We start from the raw sequence: 24,623 nt of genomic DNA on the forward strand, positions 1-24,623 counted from the left end.
GAAAAAAGTTGAAGAAGTTGTATTGGCAGATCGAAGAGTGACTATCAGGCATGTAGCTGAGGTCACAGGAATCTCATATGGCAGTATTCAAAGAATCCTTGCAAAAGAATTGAATATGAGAAAGGTCTCCATGCGTTGGGTGCCAAAAATGTTAACCGACGAGCAAAAGAAGAAACGAGTTGCCATTTCAATAGCAAATCTCAAAAAGTTCCAAAAAGACAAGGAGAATTTTTGTACACGTTTTTTCACCATGGACGAGACCTGGATCCACCACTTTGATCCCGAAACTAAACAACAATCGATGACATGGAAACGAGCCGACGAACCGACGCCGAAGAAATTCAAAGTGTCAAGCTTAGCAGGGAAGGTTATGGCGTCCGTTTTTTGGGACGCTGAAGGAATTATTATGGTGGACTATTTGGAGAAGGGATCCACTATTAGCAGAACAAATAAGAAGATTGCGAGAAGCTATCAAGGAGAAAAGGCGCGGCAAACCGCGGGCTGGAGTGCTGTTTCACCAAGATAGCGCGCCGGCTCACAAAGCTGCAGCTGTCATAGCAACCATTCAAAAAGCGGGCTTTGAACTGGTGGAACACACTCCCTATTCGCCAGATCTAGCCCCCAGTAACTTCTTTCTCTTTCCTCGCCTCAAGGAACACCTCCGGGGCAAGAAATTTGACAACAATAGCGACGTGATAACCGCTGTTGGGGATTATTTTGAGGGTCAAGAGCAAGAATTTTTTTCAAAGGGAATTTTAAGTTTAGAAAAGAGATGGACTAAAGGCCGCTTTACACACTGCGATATTGGTACCGATATCGCCAGCGTGCGTACCCGCCCCCATCGGTTGTGCAACACGGGCAAATCTCTGCCCGTGTCACACAACATCGCCCGGACCCGTCACACGGACTTACCTTCCCTGCGACGTCGCTGTGACCGGCGAACCGCCTCCTTTCTAAGGGGGCGGTTCGCTCAGCGTCACAGCGACGTCACAGCAGCGTCACTGAACCGCCGCCCAATAGAAGCGGAGGGGCGGAGATGAGCGGGACGAACATCCCACCCACCTCCTTCCTTCCGCATTGTGGTCGGGAGGCAGGAAAGGAGAGCTTCCTCGTTCCTGCGGTGTCACACGAAGCGATGTGTGCTGCCGCAGGAACGAGCAACAACTTCGTTACTGCTGCAGTAACGATATTTGAGAATAGACCCCCATGTCACCGATGAGCGATTTTGCATGTTTTTGCGCCGATGCAAAATCGCTCATAGGTGTCACACGCAACGGCATTGCTACAGCGGCCGGATGTGCGCCACAAAATCCGTGACCCCAACGAGATCGCTGTAGCGATCTCGTAGCGTGTAAAGCCCACTTAAATGTATAGACTTGTTAGGAGACTATGTAGAAAAATATATATATTTTTTTTAATATATTCATTGTGTTTATTATTGATTATCATTACTTTTGGATCGCCCCTCGTATATATATATATATATATATATATATATATATTTATATATATATACTGTATATATATATATATATATATATATATATATATATACATATACATATATATGTGTGTGTGTGTGTGTGCATATAGAATAGAATGTGTGTGTGTATATATATATATACATATATATATACAGTATATAGAGTAGTATATAATTTTACACTTGTCTAACTGGTCCTTACTGATAAGTCAACCCTTTTAAAATGAATATTAATAAATATATAATATGCTTTCAAACAATGGGTTACCTTTGTAACTTCATCCCAAGGGCAGCTACGAGCGTGCCCATAACAAATACACATTCCTCCAACTGAGATGTCTTTGACGGAGTAGTAGTACTGAAGGTGAAACAAAGCAAATGTTATCATTTCCATACAAAACTAAAAGATAAAAAGCCTTGGATCAGTAAGACACAAACATGGGCCATAAAAGTACTTTATAGAATTTTTCAGAATTTACTCTTTTTTTTATTTTAATTGTAACCCTGTATTTTATCCCCAATCTCTAGGTGTCATTTACAATTTTATGAAGAGGAAACGTGTGAATAACAAACAACATGCTTACTCTTCTGGTTACTATAGGATCCACATCTCTCAAGTTCCCGTGGCTGAGGGTCATAAGATCTGCGTTTAGGGTTCTAATACGTTGCAGGCGAAGGCGAATATATCTGGCTGATGTAAAATCCAGCAAAGTCGGAGACGGATCATCAGAACTTGGTCTTCCATTGATCAATGAAGTATGGATCTAGGTTTATGGACAAAATAGTATTATGTTCATAGTTGTGAAGACAAATACTGTTTAGATGTGCACTCTTAATATTTTTTTCATCTAAAAACAGCTTTCTACTTTTATCCATGGGTCCTATCTAATATTGAAGACCCTGAATACCCATGATAGAAAGCCAGTGCCTCCTCTCAAGAGAGCTACGTGGAGAATAGTAGCCATGTTCTAAAAATAAAGCATAAAAACCATACAGGTTAATTCCATTCATTTGTAAGTTATAACTTTCAAATATTTCATAGTTTTCAGAATTGTAGCATTAAATGAACACAACTTGCAAAAGAAAATATACAACATCCAAGACATTTTAAGATTTTAAGAATCACTTTGCAAAATTTTTTAACTAAAAGCCACATCAAAAAGAAATGCATCAAATCTGCGAACTTAGAACAGCTTAACAGTTCTTACATCCCCAAACTGGAAATCAAAGTTGTTGCCAATTCCTAATAGAAGAATGATTGTGAGAGAACATCTATCCTATTGAGCACATGCCAAGCATTCACATTTTCAAAGGATACCTTCACACCTACACATGACCTCTAAGACTATCACCTTAATTGCTCTCTGCTTCCCCTCAGCAGGAATCTTTCAACACAATGAGGAATATTTACTAATCCGGTTTCCAATGAAGCCAGTATAAATTTAAAGATGGTCATAAAACAAGCTTTGTGATAGATTTGATGCATCTTACGAGATACTTATGGCAGTTTATGATCATCTTGAATTAAACCATTATTTTGTGCCAAACAACTGGACACGTTGCTAATAAATTTAGACCCTTTTCTTGGACTTGTACAAAACTCTTAATAAATATGGAGCACAGAGCGTTCACCTTCGGACTATAAAATCTACATATACAGTATATTTCTATTAGAAATCCACAAAAAACTGTGTTCAGTCTTATAATACAAAAGTGATATCAGAAGAGACAACCACTTTTGCATTAAAGCTGTTGCGATGATAATTTCCCAGCGCTTATAGATGATTTTGCCAAGAGACACAGCAGTCAAGAAGGCCTTTCTTCTATTTAAAGGGAACCAGTCAGGTGCAATATGTACCTAAAACAAAGAGCAATTATGGATGCATATTGCTAATCCCTGCCTAGCAGTCTCAGCCTGTAGTAGCATAGAAAGAGATGTTTAGAAAAAGTTTTTCTTAAGATACTTAATGAGGCCAGGGACTAGTCCCAAAGGCATTAGTTTCCTTGGCCAGTCGGCCCCGTTAGCATGTAAGCACTCCGCTGAGGGCATGCTAACATACTAATGAATACACGGCGTCAGAGGTATGGTCGCTCTCACTTCTGCTACCACTGCTGGTTTTTGACTTAGTGCGCAAGATCAGAATGTCCTGGACTTCCGGTTATGCGCACTACACCAGTTTGAAGTCGGGATGTGTACATCCAGCTTCATAGTATGCATAACTAGAAGTCCAGGACTTCTGATTATGTGCACTGAGCTAAAATCCAGTATCGAGTGCAGTGGAGGCAGGAGTGGGATCGACCATGCCTCTGACACTGCACATTCATTAGCCTGTTAGTACACCCACAGGGGCGTGATTACATGCTAAGGGGGGCAATTAGCAAAGAGAACTATCGCCCTTGTGACTAGTCCCTGGCCTCATTAGCATATCATAAAAGGATCTTTAGAAATACTTTTTCTAAAGATATCTTTATCTATGCTGCCATAGCCTGGGACTGCTAGGTAGGGATTAGCAATATGCATCTGTGTTGCCCACCTGTAGCGGTCACCTCAGGGACGTCACTCCACCTTCTGGAACGCCACAGGGGCTCCACTTGATTACCGCTGGCAACAGGTATGTCAGGTTTATTTACATCGGAGTCGTGACGCCACTCACGGTTCGCGGTCAGGGTTATGGGTGACCGCCACTGCAGGCTTAACGAGCGTCTGAGGCTGATGGTGTCTGCAGTCTGGTGGTGTGGCCTCCCGTGAGTGAGGCTGGCCCCAGGGACTCGGGTGTGTGGAACAGGTCGCAGAATAACTCAGTCACAGTCCAGACAGTCTTTTAACTTGTTTACTCAGTTTTAGTTGGTTCGTGAGGTACCCGGCGATGCTGAGATAAACCAGGTGGAACCAGGAACTCCTTTAGGCCGAACCATACAGGGAAGTCGCTACTGTCTTTCCTCCCCTTTCTGGCCCATTTGCCGGCAGCATGGACCAGGTGAGATGGCTTCTGGCCCTATCTCCTTATGGGTCCCCCTGTTGCTGCTGAGGCTCGAACTCTGTATCTTTGGTGAGGACCTCTAGTCCCCTCACCGGCAGGTTTAGCAGATCAGTAAATGGATGTCTGCTCTAGGGACCTGTTCCCTGTGCGTGCTTAGTCACCAGCAGTCCCCGTACTCGACTGACTCTCTTCAGGTGTCTTTCAGACTGACTTTCTGGTCACTGTACCCCCCCGCTAGCAGCTACCAGACGTTCAGGGTCTGACTAGCGTGGCTGTACGTCTGCTTCTTTCAGCAACTTCTGTACACTGCTCCCAGACGTGCTTGCTCCTCCTCTTTTTCTGACTGCCACTGCAACCTAGCTTCCAGCCCCTCCACTGCACCCCTTGCTGAGAATTGAAAGCTAGCCTCTTTCAGAGGCTACCCAAGGGTCCCTTCTAATGGTGTGGGAGACCTGGTTGCTATGTGTCTGTGTTTACACACCTCATTCTGGCCTTTTGGAATTACCTGGAAGCACTGTCCCAGCATGGGTGCAGTACTCTGTGGTGCCTGACCAGGTCAGGGGCGCCACACATCCAGAACTGCTCTTGGTTCTGGGTGCATACAGGACCTGATAGGTTCCCTTTAACTTGTTGCAAAGAAAACATGGGAGCCATTAAAAATAATTGGCTGTCCATTTAATACATAGTTGCTGTAAACTCTTATAAGACATCTACCTGTTCTTGCTTCTAGAAAAAAAAATCCAAGCCTAATAGGACATGTGGGCCGTAGTTGTCTTCTTGAGATAACACCTTCATGAGATCATACACATGAAAAAGATATATGTATGGAACCTAAATACATGAATTCCCTACAGATCCTTCATACAGACCTGAAGGCACTTTGCATGAAAACTTCATAGTTACGATCCTAAGTCAAAAATGTACCGTATTATTCGCTTTATAAGACGCACTTTTGTTCCCCCAAATTTTTGGGGAAAGTAGGGGGTGCGTCTTATAAGCCGAATATACGGGGGGGGTTATGTATATATATATATATATATATATATATATATATATACACTGCAAGGTCCAGGGGAGGTGGGGGCGCTGCTGGGGGCAGGTGAACGCTGCGGCGGCAGCATTTGATCTCCTGCTCCCGCTCATATAATATGCACAGCCGCTGTCCATCTCCGGTGGTGCTGAAATCGCACCGCAGTGAGGGGCTGGGGCAGCGGTGCATATTATATGTCTCTGCGCCCCCCTGTGATGGCACATGCCCCCCCTGTGTTAGATTTGGCCCCCAGGCTGCTACTCATTCTAAAATAAAAAAGCTTTACTTACCCCCTCCAGCGTTTCTCCCCGGTGTCCCTGCTTCCACTGTGATCAGGCATGCAGAGTTCTCAGTCTGCTGTGCCGATCACATGACCGGCACCAAGAACCAGGAAGTGGAAGAACAGAAGCACGGAGGGAGCTCAGCGCTGGAGGAGGTAAGGAAAGAGTGTTTTATTTTGCTATGGGCAGCAGCCTGGGGGCGATATCTAACACAGGGGGACTTGTGCGATCTATAGGGGCCATGGGCAGCACCATGGGGGCGATATCTAACACATGGGGACTTGTGCGATCTATATAGGGGCCATGGGCAGCACTATGGGGGCGATATCTAACACAGGGGGAATTGTGCGATCTATATAGGGGCCATGGGCAGCACCATGGAGGTGATATCTAACACAGGGGGACTTGTGCGATCTATAGGGGCTATGGGCAGCAGCATGGGGGCGCTATCTAACACAGGGGAACGTGTGCAATCCATAGGGGACCATAGGCAGCACAGGGGAATGTTTGCAATCCATAGGGGGCCATAGGCAGCACAGGGGAATGTGTGCAATCTATAGGGGACCATAGGCAGCACAGGGGAATGTATGCAATCCATAGGGGGCCATAGGCAGCACAGGGAAATGTATGCAATCCATAGGGGGCCATAGGCAGCACAGGGGAACGTGTACCATTACAAGGGGGCTATATTCAATATAAGGGGGCCATATCCAGATTAAGGGGGCTAATTTTAGGATGGGGAGCTATGAGGGACATATACCCTATATAATTTCTTAGAGGGACACTGGCATTATAAGATGGACCCCATTTAACATTAAAAAAAATTCTCTTTTCCTTCACCAAATTTGGGGGTGCGTCTTATAATCAGGTGAGTCTTATAAAGCGAAAAATACGGTATTCTGAAAAGACTGATCCTTTCTAAAACATAATATAAAGTGAAAAATCTTTAGCACAAATAATCTGCCATAGATTACACAATGTAGCTAGCATGAGATACCATTTTCAGTGTTATTCATGGTTGCTTATACAATCTATCCAATTTAGGCATTTCTGGGGAGAAACAAATAATTACAACATGACAAAAAAATTAAACCCCCTACCTCTCCATGCTCCAGTGGCACAAGTCTTGAGTAATATGATGTGCAGATCACTTCGTCATCTCTCTTGTATGTTGGTGGCCCAAGTCTTGGGGTCACGTTGTAACGAGTCAGACACTCTGTATCACTAATTGCATAATATTGCCAGGGCATAAATTCAATTCCATCTAGGGAACGCTCTAAAATCCAGTTCCCAGGCCTTGGAGAATTTGCAGCTTTGATGATTATATACGCAACTTGAAAGACCTAAAGAAAATACATTTACTTAATTAATTGTATATATTGTAAGCCATGATTCCCAAAGTGATTGTCTTATGTTATACCGTATATACATTTTCAATATTGTTACATTTTTGTATAGGAAGGCCAAGTACACACATTGCGGATTTGCGATGCAGATTCCAAAGCGCAAGTCCGCAGAAATTTACAGTACGGTACAAGTAACTGGGTTCTTCAAAATCCCAGGGCGGAAGTAAATCTGCAAGAAAGTGAAAGCATGGAGGGCATTTCACTTGCAAATTGTTCATTAATGGTCAGAGTTTTATTGCAGTTTCTACCCTATTCAATGCTTAGTAAATGGAACAATGAGAAATCTGCAGCTAAATCCGCTATGAGATCCGTATGTGTCATTTGTGAATGTAGTTGCAAATTGGTAAACGAATGCGCAATGGAAATTTTCCGCAACATGTGAACATAACCTTATGTGTCTGGAAAAATGTACAAGAAATGAATGTACAGAAAGTCCTCAGTGGTTGATACCTTTTAATGGCTAACTGAAAAGATGGTAATAATTGCAAGCTTTCGAGACTACTCAGGTCTCTTCATCAGGCATGGTATAACACAAAATCTGAAGAGTCACATATTTATACACAACAGGACTTAGAATAGTGCAGTAAAAAAAAACAAAAAAAAAAAAAAACAAGTTATATGAAACAGAACTATCACTATGGCAGGGGGGCAAACTGTTGCCCCCCTGCCATAGTGATAGTTCTGTTTCATATAACTTTTTTTTTTTTTTTTTACTGCACTATTCTAAGTCCTGTTGTGTATAAATATGTGACTCTTCAGATTTTGTGTTATACCATGCCTGATGAAGAGACCTGAGTAGTCCCGAAAGCTTGCAATTATTACCATCTTTTCAGTTAGCCATTAAAAGGTATCAACCACTGAGGACTCTCTGTTCTTTTAAACAATTTTTTTATCTCTACTGGCTAACACGGTACAAAGATATATTTTACTTGCAAGAAATGAATAGAAGATTAAATATGTCTACTGTAAATATACTTATTATTCTCTAATGATTGTACTGTAAACATATACCATATATGTACAAATGTACCAATACTATAGCATTAGCTAGCTAATTCATTAATAAGCTGTACAGAATAATTTAACAAGCTCACTAAGAATATTAGCAGCTGTTCATGCAGAAAAGTGAAATAAAGATAAAACCAATCCATATAGATCATTTAGGTATATTAAAATATTATATTACTGAATATACTGTAATTATATTAAATAAGCTCTCCCATGTATATCTTTTTCAATTAGATGTGTGTATATGTGTATGTAATATAGTGTAAGTGAATTAAAATACGTACCACTGCTCTCTCCGGTGTCTAGCGTCGTTGTGCTTCATATCAGTGACATCACCGGAATTGCGACTAGTTGGCTCTGTGAGCTAGAAATTTATTTTAGGCATGAGTCACACTTGCGTTTGACTTGTGCAAGGATCGCATTGCATCACCTGGACCGGTCGCCAGCTATCCTGACAGGAGCGGGTCAGCTTCATTTATTTCTATGCAGCTGTACACTCCTGTCAGGAGACCCACCAACCAGTCCAGAAAATGCGATCCTCCCGAGAGTCACAAGCAAGTATGACTCCAGCCTTACAATGAAAGCCTAATGTGCCTCGTTCTGACACTCATTAGACATACACGGTAAGGTCTCGCTGCCACTTGCAAGTAAACATGGAGTGGAATGCGAAAAAAAAATCGCACTGCAATCTCACCAAAATTATTCAATGAGGCAGTGTTCATCTGTGAGCTTTTCCTGAGCTTTTCCTGACAATATGCATATGGTCACATATATCGCAAGTCAATCGGTGTGAGAAAAAAATTGGAAGGCAAAGAAACAATCCATGTGGTGTCCAATTTTTATGCACACATCTCAAAAGGGAAACAAAATCCTAATATAATTATATAGATAGATGAAAGATATTAGAATAGAAAAATATATCCTAATCTCTGATAATCCACTGGATCATCATCAAATCCATTATCATCAAATGGAAAAGACATTGTACCACAACAAATCTGCCAAGAAACTTCTGCCCACCAGAATGCTCAGCCCAGGCAAGGAGGGCATTAATCAGAGAGGCAGTAGAGATACTAAAGGTAACCCTGAAGGAGCTACAGAGTTCCCAAGCAGAGTCTGGAGTATCTGTCCATACAACTACAATAAATCATACACTCCATAGAGCTCGCCTTAATGGAAGAGAGGCCAGAAAAAACCTTTACTTACAGCCAAAAATTGGAAGGCTCGTTTTGAGTTTTCCAAAAGCAAAGTAGGAGACTGCCCCAATGTATGGAGAAATGTGCTGTGGTCAGATGAGACCAAAATTTAACTTATTGGCCACCATGACTAGTCTCAGGCCTAATTAGCATCTAATAAATTCTTTTTAGTGGCATACATAAAGATCTGATTATGTATGTTACTAGGTGCTTGGACGGTTAGGCAGGGATTATAGATAGATATGCTCCCAGAAGTGCTAGTGGTTCTGAGTCTATTGGGGACATGACAGGTTCCCTTTAAGTGACAAAGTGATAAGTAGACACAAGCTACAGCTCCTAATAATACTGCACATATGCTATTCAGAGTATTACTGTAACGGTTCTCATATAGTTAATGAATCAGGATACTTCATTTGATTTAGTTTCAATTCATAGTCAAAGATTCTACGCTCAGTAAACAATGCCTCATTTATGCACAGGTCAAGTTATTGTACGAGTTTGGATACTAAACAAATCCTTTTGAAAACCCACTGATGCTTCATTTCTAAGATCAATCTTTGTCACGGTGACTAAACAATAAAGCAGTTTTCATTATGTGGTTTTATTTAATGGCTTTGAAGCTATCAGTGGAGACAATGCTAAAGCTTATACAGCCAATGCACTCATAGATGGATATAACTAGCGTACTTTTTTAACAATACATTTTTATTAAGGATTTTAACATGTTACATTCAAAATACTTCACAAAACATTAATACAAACCTTTAAATAAAGGAAATTAGATGGATAGGGAAGGGAAAAGGATAAAGGGTTGGCAAAGTTAGCCTGAGAGGAGAGCTTGATCTGTTGGGTAGCAGGTGCTTCTTGGAGATGCTGGGCTGCCGGGAGTTTTTAGGCGGAGTAGCAGCATGGCAAAGGGGTTATGACCAAGATATTCTGCCCAGGGGAGTCAAATCTTGTCAAACTTATGGACTTTATGTATAAGTTGGGCTGATAATTTTTCGTTAACCATGTACCATGAAAGGCGTCTTTTAACTTCTGAGAGATCAAGGTTTGATTTTTTTACAGGCCGAGGCTATGGTTTGGTTATTTGCTAAAAATATAAAATAAATGATGCCTTGGGAGTATGTGGGGATTTCGGGCATATGCTTATTGAGTAAAGAGTTCATCCCAAGGGTTCTTTTGAGGTTAAAGTTGGTGACCAATAGAATTAGATACTATACTCTAATCCACAATTTGCAAACTATGGGGCATAGCCACCATATATGATACGTCACCGACGAAATTGAAGCCTCTAAAACAATTGGGCGAGTAATTAGGGACTGCTATGGCCACTCTAGTTGTCAGCTCATTACAATTCATTTCTAGCATTGCAGTTTTTAGTATCCTTCCAGTAGAAGACCAAATTTGTCACCATTCTGTGTCAGCTAGAATGGATCCAAGATCAGCTTCCAAATGGGACGTATAGTTCATATTGCGTGCATGCGAGGAGTTAAGTTACAGTATATCGGAGTAAAGTAATGAAATGGTACCAGGAGCATGTGGATTTTGAAAGTATCCCTGTTCAAATGGTGTGAACGTATAGGACAGGGCAGAGTTCCTTAGCATTGTGGAAATATAATGTTTATGTTGTAGATAGCGAAATATTTTTCTACAGGAAAGGTTGTATTTTTCATGAAGGACTGGGAAAGGAATAATGCCAATTACATTAAACAGGTGGTGAAACCAAGTGACTCCTGCTACTATTCAAGGGTGGAAAGGTAAGAGGTACACATTGCTTGGGGGAAACTGTTGGTAACTCCATAGGGAGGCAAAGGGCAAAAAGGGTGAAACGAGATTTGAAGAGTATTTCAGAGAGAGCCAGATTTTGAGCAAGTGAGATAATGGGGTTCCTGATTAATTTGCGCTGGGAGAAATGGAGACATAGCAAGGCATCAAGGGCCCATGGATGATATTTTGGAGTTTCCAAGGAAAGTCACAGAGGAGGTTCAGAATAAGCATAGTATACATTTTGCAGGGCTAGCTGGGCTGCTGAGTAATACTTGGTGAGATTTCAAACTCTCAAACCCCCTTTCAGGTGGTGGCAATATACTGTGGCACTGTTTACTATGGGGAGCTAAGCCTTCCAGACAAAAGTGTTAACTAGGTGTTGGGTTAATTTAAATTAGCATGATGAGATTGGGATTGGTAATATGTGAAATTAGTAGAGTAATTTGGGGATCAGGGTCATTTTTAGTACTCGTATATGGCTCAATTGCAGAGAGGAATAGTAGTGGGGATAACAGACATGCCTGACAAGTGCCTCATTTAATAGGAAAAAGCATTGACAAGAAGCCTTTATATCAAACATCAGCTGAGGGGCAGCTATACAGAGCATGAATCCAGGCAAGGAAGTGGTTAGGGAGCTTTCATCTTCGCAAACAAATAAGGCCACAACAAAGAATCAAAGGCTTTTTGATATCTAATAAAAGTAGCATGCCTGTATGCTTCCTTTGCTTACAGTGATGCAGGACATGTGAAACCCTTTGTATGTTATTGGATGTTTGTCTGTGAGGGACAAAGCCCACTTGGTCTTTGTATATAATAGAACCCAATCCTGTATTCAGGTGTTGAGCCACCATCTTAGCTAAAAGCTTGAGATCTATATTAATCAGCGATATCGGTCTGTAATTGTACCATAATAAGTGGTCTTCATTTGGTTTGGGTATCAATGATACCCACCCGTATCCTCCCCCATCCCTTGTAGACCTTGAACTTTTGTGGGCAGGGTCCTCTCTCATCCTGTACCAGTCTGTGTCTTGTATTGTTCATGATTATTGTACTGGTTTATATTATGTGTTCCTCTTTTAACATGTAAAGCGCCATAGAATAATTGGTGCTAAAATAATAAATAATAATAATATTGCTACCATAAGAGAAGTTTTGTCCTCACAATAAATTCAAATCATTTTTAAGATGGGGAGAAGAACACAGGCATACTTCCTATAATAGAGAGTCAAAAAGTCATCTCGTTTGGTTTTTTTTATTAAGTTTTAGTTGTTGGATGGCTGTTTCTATCTCAGAGGGGGTGATATGTTGATTTAAGAGATCAATCAAACTGAGCTAAGGGCTGGGAGAGGAATAGAGACAAGGAATGCTTCTATTTTTTGTGTCTTATCTGGGGAGGAGTCACTGTATAGTTGTTCTAGTTGTTGAAACAAACAAGTGAGCTTATGTAGGTTAAATGTAAAGCCAGAGCAGTGCATAGCCGAATTGGGGTATGCGGTACAGGGAGCCATTTGAGGCATTGTGCGATGTTGGAGTTGCATTTATTATTGAGCGTGTAAAAGCGTTGCTGGGTAATTTAAAGGCACAATTTGCATTTTTGGAAAGGCAAAGATTGAGTTCAGAATGTGCATGTGTAAGGTCTTAATATAAAAAGTGGGAGGGTGAGTTCTTCATCTGGGAATCCAGAGCTGACACCATATTCTCTAGATCAGCTGTTCTCGTAAGTCTTCTTTTTTCTTGCAAGCAGCTTCCTGAATGCAGAAGCCTGTGAGCACAGCTTAGTGAGCTTCTCATAGAGAAATTTGCAATGAGGCACTCTGATGATTCAAAAAGAAGTACTTATTAAGGTGGTTACTCAATCTTAGAAATATTTCTGGGTAGGAAAGCAAGAAGTCATTCAGAGCTCAATTGAATGAGCAAGGCTGCGGGTGTAGTGAGGAACGGGTCAGCTGGATTGTGAAATGATCCAACCAAAGAGTTGAAAGAATAGAAATATTAGTTATATTTGGTATAAATCCTGGGAGAGCAAATATTTATTCTATTCTATTCTAGTATAAAAGAAATGACATGGAGAAAAATATAATCTTTGTTTGAAGGGTGTATCTCTCACCATATGTCTACCCACTGATTATGGGAAAAGAAGTTGTTGAGGGAGGCTGAGTCTGCTGAAATAGAGATTGGTGCAGGGCAGGCGCTAAAAGTTGGGAATCTGTAGATTTATCAAGCTTTGGATTAAGTAACTGTGACTATATGTCTGGTCATAACCATGGATACCTAAGGTCCTGCAATGCCCTGAACATTAAGTAAGCGAGACAGTAAATCAGCAGAACTATACTACATTTCTAATTGGAGGTATTTGCTAATATTATTATTATTATTACTACGCCTACTACATATTGAGATGGGATCTTGCAGATGGGAATAACCCTTTAAGCCTATGTTCACTGATACGTTGGATTTAGTGGGCTTCACAGCTCTTATCACTGACGGGCTCAGAAAGTGAGTAGGAAGAAGATTTTCTTTAAGGTCCCATTTCTCCCCCATATTTATTTATCTGTGATAATGCTGTGAACCATGCTCTATTTGTAAATGTAAAAACAAAGTAATTTCTTGCATGAATGTTCCTTTAAATCTAGTACTAATAGTTGAAGGCTAATGCAATGTGTTCTGCCGCTCAGTAATAATGTGTATTCATCCTGACTGTCCAGGACTTGCACATCTCAATTGAGACAGCAAAGCAAAGAGAATAAAAGCCCTGAAAGTAACCGTGGACACCGCGCAGTCATGTGACCCAGGAGATGCGAGTCTGAAGGAATGTCTGTGAAAGCCCATAATGAGAGACTGGGCCGCCCGTAGTAAAAATGTCTCCATTCAATGTAATAGATGAGCCATGCGCTTGCTAATTTTCTCAGAACAAAGCTCTGCAATCCTCTGCATTTCAGCCTCTTAGGCCTGTGTCATAAGCATTGGAAAATGAGTCATGCTTGAGCTGAGAAGGATAAGCATTCTTTACACTGAGAGCAGAAAACACTTAACTTGCTTACATCCGCAGTAAACTAAATCCTGTGAAATGTGTTTGTACAAGCAAATGTGCGAACTGTTCAATATCCTACAGTGAAAGTGCAAGGAATCACTAAGAAAACTCTGCCTTGGCGATTTCACTTCCCATGTAGAACACAATACCTATAGGCTCATTACTCATGTCCTAGCTACATGGGTGGATATGAGCAATCTATAAAGAAAAACTGTATACCAACAATAAAAAATGTATGTTAAGAGAAGTATACAAGATGTGGGAGTTTTAACATTTTACTTATGTTAATAGACAGAAGACATAAGTAGAACAAGGCCACGTGCGCGTGTTGAGATTCAAGATTCCACCACACAGTGTGTCTAAGACATAAGGAATGGCAATCTGTTGTAACTAAGGAATACTGACTGCTGAACTGTCAGTTTGGTAAGTGACAGCTCAATTGTCCAATTTTGTACTTGGGGTGTGCTGAGCTGTCAGTTTGGTGAGTGACAGCCCAGTCATCCAATCGACTACTTGGGGTGTGGTGAATTGTCAGTTTGGTGAGTGACAGTTGGTGAGCTCATTCATCCAATCAGGTACTTGGGGCATGCTGAGCTGTCAGTTTGTGAGTGACAGCTCAGTCATCTAATCGGGTACAGGAGAACTGTATGTAGGCTCATATTATATATAGGAAGTGCTGTGTTTGGGCTCATACTGTATATTGCGGCTGTTTGGGCTCATACTGTATATAAGGGGCTATGTGGGGGCTCATACTACATATAGAGGGTGCAGTGTGTGGGATCATACTGTGTCTGCATACTTAATTCTGCTCAATATTAAGTGATACAATTAATAACATAAAACAATAATTATAATTAATATATTAATATTGAGCAGATAATTTCAGCCCATTGGTTCAGCCCCCCAAACCTGTCATAGTCTCTCATGTGGCCCTCAGGAAAATTAATTACCCACCTATGCTCTATTATACTGCTGCTATAATGCTCTGTACAAAAGGGAAAAAAATTGCAAGGCACGCAATGGACACTGCTGTCTATCTCACTTTGCAGCTGCAGATGTGCACTTGTGTGTTACTCACATGAACTTTCACATGATCTATCAAAAGGGGGAGCGGGGAAGTCTTCGCCTTCTAAATTACCAAGGGCCCTAGCTACTTTTAAGCCCCTGATAAAGATAATTTTCCAAGCTACTCCTCATTAGAAAACTTTCTCTACCCACTACACCATACACAACCTCATTTCTTTAAGTGTGCTGAATCCCTGGGTTCAAATCCCACCAAGGACAACATCTGCAAGGAGTTTGTCTCTTCTCCCCGTGTTTACGTGAGAACAAAATAGAGACATACTGATAGAGAATGTAGATTGTGAGTCCAAATGGGGTCAGTGATGATAAAATATGCAAAATGCTGTAAGTAAAATAAATAAATGTGGACAAAATGTAGCTGTGTGCAGAATGGAGGATCTCAGAGGTTTGGAAAAAATACATTACCCATTTTCCAGAATATAGCTCACGCTCTTTTCTAGAAACAAAAAATGTTTTGAATTACAGTATTACTTTCACTCTCTATTCCATTGTTTAACAGCAGGTTATTTCACCTATTTGTATAGTTCATTGTTACTTCTTACACTGGGCATGTTCTTTTTCTATATGCCTTCATCCACAAAAGCTGACGAGACGTCCATGAATTTTTAAAGACCGGGATAAGTACTTCTTTTTATCTTATTATATTTGACAAATGTTTAATTAAGCCGAAACTTAAAGTTTATTCTGTGTCTCCATGATGCTGCAGTTACTGTGTCATGAATTCTCCACACAATTGTGACGATTAGATGCCAGGTCCTTACAATACCTTGGGAGAACTATTGGTAAAATTAATAGTGGTATTTTCTAAATTAACTTCCATTTTGCAATTGAAGATTACAATATATTATCTTCTCTATTCTTCACACAGTATTACATCCTACAGCCCAACTCCAGCATCTGCAGTAACTGCATGCTATATATGTGGCTGTACATGTGATGCAGTCACTTTTGTTGGCCACTTTCCAAGGTCACGTCACTTTACTGCAGGTCAAAGACAATATTTGTGTTAGGGAAATTGTCCCTTTGGGATTAAAATGTAAATTTGTAGAGGTCGGTAAAATATTAACTAACCTTTAAATTAGTAGCGGTAATTAATCCCCATGTGGATGAATAATTCACTACACTATTACTGCACTGGATAAATAATTAAAAGTATGGTTAACATTTAAAGTTTAAGAGAAAAGCATGTTTGGCATGTGACGGTGGCATGAATTATTTATAAGGAGTAGAGCGGAGGAATATGTATAACTTAAGAAGACTGTCCTGGAGCGTGGAGACAGGATCTGTTTAACAGGGGGCATCAATTAGACACCCTATAAATGACAGGAAGGAAGATGTTGCCCACACACAAGGTGTAGGTGTGGTGTTAAACACAATTTTACAGTTTATAATTAAAGGGAATGTTCAAGAGATAAGTATTTTAACCCCTTACACAACATGGCCAATTTACTTTTTTGTTTTTTTCCTCTCCTTCTTCTAAGAGCCATAACCTTTTTATTTTTCTGTCCAATTGGACTTATGAGGACTGTTTTAGCAGAACGAGTTGTTGTGCCAAAAAGACGAAACACTGACATTGTTTTTTCTGAATTGTTTTTTGCCGGTGTACTTGGCGTGGTAAATATGTCTCACCATTATGATTTTCCTCATCAGCATGACTACAGCGATACCAAACAAGTTTAGCTATTCTATTATCTTAGTGGTTAAAAAAATTTGAAATTTGGGGAAAAAACAATGTGTGGGGTGGGAGGTTACATTTTCATTTTACAGTTGATGGAGTTTTGCAAATATAATATTCTTTCTTTTATTATTTTAGTTTATTAATTAATACTTTGATACAGTGGATTTTTATGCATGTGATGATACCACAAATGTGTACTTTTTATTTTTGTAATACGTTTAATACGTTAATTTTAGTAGGGGGAAATCGGAAGTTAATTGTTATATTACATCTTTTTTATATTATCTTTTACTTTTTATTATACTTGTTATTCCTGTTAATGGACTTGAAGCAATACAAATTGAGTTTCATTGGAACTTTGTGACAGCAAGCAACAGGGTTTTCAACTGAACCTCAGCTTCCATAGTAACCCATCGGCATCCCACAATCATGTCATGTGGTTGGAGGGTTCAGATGGATAGATAGAATGATGCCATCCAGGCCGTTGCAATATTAATCCCACTGTTAGAGACTGACATTGGCAATTCACAGATTAACAGTCTTTGAGCAAGCTCAATATACGATGGGTATAGGTAAGGAGATAACAAGGGCTCAAACTGATATAAAAATTAAATAAATACAAATAATACCCTAAAGCCATGTGCACACATTGAGTATTTGGTGTGTTTATTGCCTCAGTATTTGTAGCCAAAACCAGGGGTGGAACAATCAGAGGAAAAGTATAATGAAAACACAGGCACCACTTCTGTATTTATTAGCACTCTTGGTTTGGCTTACAAATACGAAAGTAAAAAACTCACTAAATCTTGAATGTGTCCATGTGGCCTTGGTGATTCCCGCCATTCTCCAATCCTGAGGCTTACCCACTGGTCTCTACAGCCAGGTTCTGTCTGAACACATAAGCAATACTTATTCGCTACTTACAGGTAACAGCAGTGACTTACCCCGGCCAGTGACTAGCTGGGCAGGCATTTCAAGACATTCCTAGTGTGTTAAAATGGGCTAGGAAGTAGAGACAATGTGGATTGTGTGGGCATTTAATCGAGATCAACAATGGATCAATGAGGGTGAGTATTTTAATATTTTCTTTTTGAATATCAGTCCTTTTAAAATATATATTTAATTGTACAAACTATAGTTGGATGACTTTGTAAATGCATGGCATTATATTTGTATTGGTTTTAACTAGAAATTATCAACAAGATTCTCAACTGACACATGCCTAACAGTTTTGCAGATACTTTAGATCAAATTGCTGATCAGCATCTACTGTGAAGTTACTTCAGAAAGGAACATGGAGATAACTGCAGAATATTGAATCTATATCCAGGTTATAATATTCCACACCTCAAACCATATTTATGAAACTACTCAATTTTTCAAAACATTGTATTCAATTAATAGACTAAGAAAGTGTTAGAAGATAAACATAAAAATATGTATCAAGAATAAATTCATGTCCATTCGGATACTAAAGTAAACAAATGTTCTACTGTTTAAAAAACAACAATGTTGAGGTACCTACCATGTTCTGCACAATTTTTTTATTTTATATATATATATATATATATATATATATATATATATATACTGTATATATTTCTTTGTTATTTACACTACCTGTCTCTCAAAAAGTTGACATTTTCCCAATGGGCTGAATTATAATTCAACCATAGTCCCTTGGCTGCCCGTGCGGTACAATAAAAAATATATAGTGTATAATAATAAATACTAAAAGTATCCATTAAAATGTGAACACAGCTTATCAGCCTGCTAATGGTTAAACCTTCCTCCTCTTACCTATAAATAATCGAAGATTAATTTAACCTAATTTTGAACTATTTAAATTTAATTTTCCTTTATTGCAGCTAAAAGAGGAGTTACGCTATACCTCAGCTATGCAGAAGTCTTTCAAAGGTGCATCATCAGTCTGTAATTATAGATCAAAGCTCAAGGTAGATACTCAATAGCTACCTGTCAATAAAATGCCTAGCAGGGATTTTCTGTCTTCACTTATTTCACTGTATCATAACATCACTCCAAATACCCATTAGTATGTAAATCACTACAACAGCATATTGCTGATCCTGCTTTTTGACTACGGTCCTCTCTTATCCCATAATAGTCACAAATGTTTCTAAGTTTACAGTAATACCTTGACCAACAAGTTTAATTCGTTCTGTGACTGAGCTTGTAACTCAAGTTGCTCTTGTATCTAGTTAAATTTCCCATTTAAAATTAATTTAAATGCTATTAATCCATTCCAGCCCACCATAAGCCACAGCAATTTAGTTAGGTGTTTTTAAATAAGAGAAATGTACTGTATCAATAACAAATAATGAGTAACAAAAAAACACATAATAAAAGAAAATGTAAAAAAATAAACTGGTTTTAGTAAGTGTATACCCTGAAGATAAGAAAACACTATGCTATACTTTATCGCTAAAATAAATTGCTACTGATTTTTTTTTTTTTTTTATTATTATTATTATTATTTTATTGTGAGGTTTTTTTTTCTCTTCATTTACTTTTCTTCTTCTTTTTGCCATACTTTCTTCCTCTTCACTTGCAGGGTGTTTTAATAGAAACCTGTCCAAGAGGTTTGTTTCTTCCTCTCTTTCATGTTTCCAAAATGAGTGAGGCAAGTGTCATTACACATCGTCAACTCACAACCTGTTGCAACTTTTTCAGGGTGTTTCTTTCCAAACTCTGACATTGTCTCCCACGTTCCCAATAGTTTCTTAATCTCACTTGTACGGATAACCTCCTCCGCTTCTGGCTCCTCCGCATTAATTTCCTGTGGCTCCTTTAATTCCTCCATTTTCAGTGCCTCATGCTTCTCAATGAGGTCATTAACATCTAATTCATTCACATGCAGACCCATTAATTTTCTGAGGGTCACAATCTCTCTACCACTAACACTTCAGGTTTGAATCCTTCGAAGTATCTCAGGCACAGCTTCTTCCATGTCGATAATTCTGCGACAGGTCACAATATTGTAGTGATCCTTCCAGAACTCTCAAAGGGTGAAGTTTGTGCTCTCTGTAACCTCAATTCAGTGCTGGAACAGGCGCATGGTGAAGATGTTTTTAAAATTTCAATTCACCTGCGAGTCCATGGGCTGTAAGATAGGGGTGGTGTTGGCTGCAAAGTACAGGACCTTAATCAAATTAAATTCTTCAAGGATGTTGTCTGCGAGGTTTGATGGGTGCACGGGAGCATTGTCAAGAATGAGAAGAGCCTACAATGGTAAGTTATTTTCCAAAAGGTACTTCTTGATGGTAGGACTAAAGACCAGGTATACCCACTGCACAAAGATCTCTTTGGTGACCTATGCCTTTGGGTTTGCCCTCCACTTATGAGACTTAAAGGCTCTGGGGCTGTCAGAGTGTTATACAAGTAGCGGAACAATCTTGCAGTCACCACTCGCATTTGCGCACAGTGCAAGGGTTAAGCTATCCTTCATAGGTTTGTGGCCTGGCATACTCTTCTCCTCTGTTGTTATATACTTCCTCCTTGGCATCTTTTTCGAGAAGAGCTCTGTTTTAACACAGTTGAATACTTGCTGGGGGAGGTACCTTTGGGCTTCTATCAGTTTGGAAAAAGTTATAATAAAATTGTCAGGTGTCTCATCATGCCTGACAACAGAGTGAAAGCCGGTCTTCTTTAAAAAATTATCAAATCATCTCTGGCTTTGAATGACTCTTCCGATACCTCATCTGTTGATGTACCTGCTGTCTGCTGCACCAATTTCCCATAAATGTCTTGTATCTTCTCACAAATGATGCTCTCAGTCATGATATCTCCTGCGACCTGCTTCTCTGTCAACCACACCAACAACAATTTCTCTATTTCTTCCTGGACAGAGCTCTAGAGCTTTAAAATAATCTTAATGCCCTTGGCTTGTGTTATGTTCTTTATTGATTCCTTCTGCTTCAAAATCGTACATATCGTAGAAAGAAGTACTACGATCATACTGCCTCTCCAAGTCAACAACTTGCACACCTCACTCATGTTTTTTGGTGATTTCTTGCTTTATATATTATTCTTTTATTTTTCTCAGCACTGATCGTGGCACGCACTATCTTAGGGTTCATAGTTAAGAAAAAAAAACAACAGCAACGATGCACGGCAAGATAATTATGTGAACTGAACACTTGCTGGATGGTTTAATCTGGTCATAACTCACATGTTGGCTAGTGTAATAAGAAAAAAATTGACCGAGCGTCAGTTCATATCTTGGAAAATTCATGAGTTGATTCACTCTTTAGTCAAGGTATTACTGTATATACAAATGCGTTTGACCAAAGGCATACAGTTTAAGGGCAATGGTACCAAATAATAATGAGATGTATGTAAACCTTTGACCTATGCCTTAAAACATTCTCTTTCTCTTATTATTCTGGCATTTGGCAAATATAAATAATTTTGGTTCCTAATTGACCTAAAGTGGGAAAGATTTATTCTAATTTTATGTTGGATAGTGACAAAAACATGCAAATGTGTCTTTTTAGATAGTGTATGTAAACTGGTTTCAACTGCATATATTATTACGAAAGGTAGATGAATTTCCTGAAACCTGACACAGCACATGACTCTAGTTCTGGCAGAAAGCCATCCAGACTCCATGCAAAACTGTGGAAACCAGAGTATCTGAGGTCACTCAGCTCTTGCAGGGCTTTTTCGTACAGCAATTTATTTACCACAAACATTTTTCTGCATCAGTTTGAATACATTATTTTTCAGTCAGGGCTCATGCAGAAGACCGTATTTTCTCCATCGGAGAAAAACAGTGTGATTATGCTACGATAATCAGACTGATTAAACTTTGATCAGGGTGGGAACTGTTTTTCTTAAAGGTGGAAAATAAAAAATAAGGTTCTCCACCTTCTCCATTCTGCTAATCCATGACCCATAGACTCGAATAGCCAAGTGATATCTGATTCTCGGAGGCAAACTATGCATGCTGCTATTTTTTTCCTTCAGACCACTCGGTCCAAGCAAAAAAATTGGACATGTGCACTGTCTCATTAAACAACATTGGTCTCAGTGCAATGCAACGTTTTGACCATTAGCACTTGGATCGAAAATAAAGTTATCTGAAAAAAACCTTCTAAGGGAGCCTGACAGCTGATACATGCTGCCTAAACCATGGGTATCATGTATCAGCCACTGGCTGTATTATCTTGGCGAGGTATATTTGATTTTGAAATGCTGTAGGGTGTTAGAGTAAAACATACTTTAATATCCCAACGGAGACCAAACTGTACTGGGGACTGGTAGGATAGGCGGGTTACAGGTCTCTGCCTACGTCCTTCTATAGACAGAGACCTATAAACTCAGGGCAGCGGGTGGGGATAAGCCACCAGCAACACACCAATCTGACTAGTCTCCAGAGCAGCTCAGTCTCCAATTGGCTACTAAAGAATGTTTGTTCTAGAACGTCGCGGCATTTCAGAGTCAGACATACCTAGCTGGGATAATACAGCTAGTGTATGATACTAGCTGCTGACGGTTTGGGCTGCATGTATCAGCTGTCAGATTCTCTTTAAAATATCCAACCAAAAACTGCCTCATAATATATAGGTACCATGCTTTATGCAGCTCTGCTTCAACCTGCTTTTCCTAATGACATGTAGGCAACTCACTGCCTCCCACATGATCAGCATTTGTTTTAGTGCATATCCTATAGACTAATTTACAGCCACCTAATTAATAGCCCCTTTGAGTGACTACCATTAAGCCCCCATCAAATTTAGCGACTTACCAGCGATCCCGAAAACGATGCGACCTGATAAGGATCGCTAGTAAGTCGTTGGGAGGTCGCTGGTGAGATGTCACACAGTCAGACCTTACCAACGACTCATTAATGATACAGGTCGCAGTAGCGACCTGTATAACGATCTCTGCTGTCATTGGGACCCTGTCACACAGTGTCAAACATAGCGATGCGTCCTGCCCAGCAGGGCATTACCTTTGAAGAAAATGGACCAGGACATTCAGCAACGACCGGTGACCTCACAGCAGGGGGCCAGGTCGTTGCTGGATGTCACACACAGCGACATCGCTAGCAAGATCGCTGTTGCGTCATGAAAACCATGACTCAGTAGCGATGTCGCTTAGTGAGACGTGGCCTTTAGGGCTGTCTCATCAAGGTTACACATATTTATATTGAAAGTAGCGTGAAGATAAAATGATTATCTCAATTTAGGGGCTTAAAAACATCCAGATATTAGCTATTATCACTGAGGGAGAGTGCACTGAAATAGAAGAGATGAAATGGGCAATTCAATAGAGTAGATAACTTCATATTACCAGTTCTGTTTCTTAATAGGAGATATTTACCCTGACATATGAAATGTCGTTCTCGATGTGAAACCCTTACAGAAATTCACCCCCATCCTGGCAAGGAAGCGTTTCAGTAGCCAAGGATGTCTGTGTTACTAATCTTGGTCTTGTTTCAAAACCAAAAATATTAAAACCTAGCCTGAATTAGAACAGACTGAAATAGTTTTACATATGTTATAGGCTTTCACATAGCTTGGAAATGTGTCTGATGCTGAGGAAAGTAACAAAAGTAAAAGTAATTGATATTATTACTTGTTTTAAATCCAATGTTATGGTGATCCAATGATATTCTCTCCCATTTTGAATACTAGGGCTCTGCCACCAGTCATTTGTGCCATCAATCGCATTGGTAATTGGATGCCGTTCTGCAGAGAAAGAAGAAAATAATTGAACAAACAATAGATCCAAAAAATGTTTTTAAAAAATTGAACATTAGTGTACCAAACTCCTTATAGACCTGTTTCAGATTTATCTTATATGTATAAAGGTGCCCAGTACTTAAGATATCAGTGTTGGTCCTAGGTCCGGACAACTTCACTTTTAGCAGATAGCGTCCTGTGTGCAGAGGGGCTGGCTGAATGGCCCATTGAAACTGATTAGCTAGCCCAACCATTTGTCACAGCCAATGTACAGACAGAGAAGGGAGTTGGTTTATCCGTTACTTTTCTGAGAATAACTATTTTACTATTCTATCAATACATTTTTATCAAAGGTTATTTTTTATAGGATTGTCTATATCTTTATAGACACCATTATAAAGTGAATATAATTGACAATTTGATATAATAGATAATTTCATTACTGTTTATTCCATTTCTGGTATGTGAAATAAACAAAAATAGCAACTCTGGCGCTGTTTAGATTTTTGTGTTGCATTCTTTCTGTGGTATAAATTACATAGAAAGTTTATTCAGGTTATCAGAGTGATTGTGGAGAGACCATATACAGATCTAGCAAAAATTAAGAGACCACTGCAAAATTTTCAGTTTTTCAGATTTTTCTCTTTATAGGTATATTATTCAGTAAAATGTAAATTGTTCTTTTATTCTATAAACTACTGACAACATGTCTCTGAATTTCCAAGCAATAAAGTTTTTACTTATTTCCTGAAAATGAGAGATGGTCAAAATAACAAAAATAAAATGCATTGCTTTCAGACCTCAAATAATGCAAATAAAACAAGTTCATAATCATTTAGAAACAACAATACTAATAATGTTTTAACTCAGGAAGAGTTCAGAAATCAATATTTTGTGGAATAACTATGATTTTTAAGCACAGCTTTCATGCGTTTTGGCATGCTTTCCACCAGTCTTTCACATTGCTTT

General features: G+C 39.5%; 1 protein-coding gene across 2 annotated transcripts in view; it reads right to left on the reverse strand.

Annotated features, from left to right (window-relative positions):
• Window positions 1-24,623, reverse strand: part of LAMA1 (laminin subunit alpha 1) — a 306,682-nt gene that overhangs the window by 175,001 nt on the left and 107,058 nt on the right. For both annotated transcript variants that reach the window (XM_075314522.1, XM_075314523.1), the window contains exons 3-6: window positions 23,548-23,660; window positions 6,876-7,118; window positions 2,068-2,247; window positions 1,752-1,841 (exon numbers count right to left, since the gene is read on the reverse strand). In XM_075314522.1, coding sequence (XP_075170637.1) covers window positions 1,752-1,841; window positions 2,068-2,247; window positions 6,876-7,118; window positions 23,548-23,660 — 626 coding nt within the window. The remainder of the gene's footprint in view (window positions 1-1,751; window positions 1,842-2,067; window positions 2,248-6,875; window positions 7,119-23,547; window positions 23,661-24,623) is intronic.

The sequence above is a fragment of the Anomaloglossus baeobatrachus genome, chromosome 6 (genome assembly GCF_048569485.1).
Source record: "Anomaloglossus baeobatrachus isolate aAnoBae1 chromosome 6, aAnoBae1.hap1, whole genome shotgun sequence".
Classification (NCBI taxonomy): Eukaryota; Metazoa; Chordata; class Amphibia; order Anura; family Aromobatidae; genus Anomaloglossus; species Anomaloglossus baeobatrachus.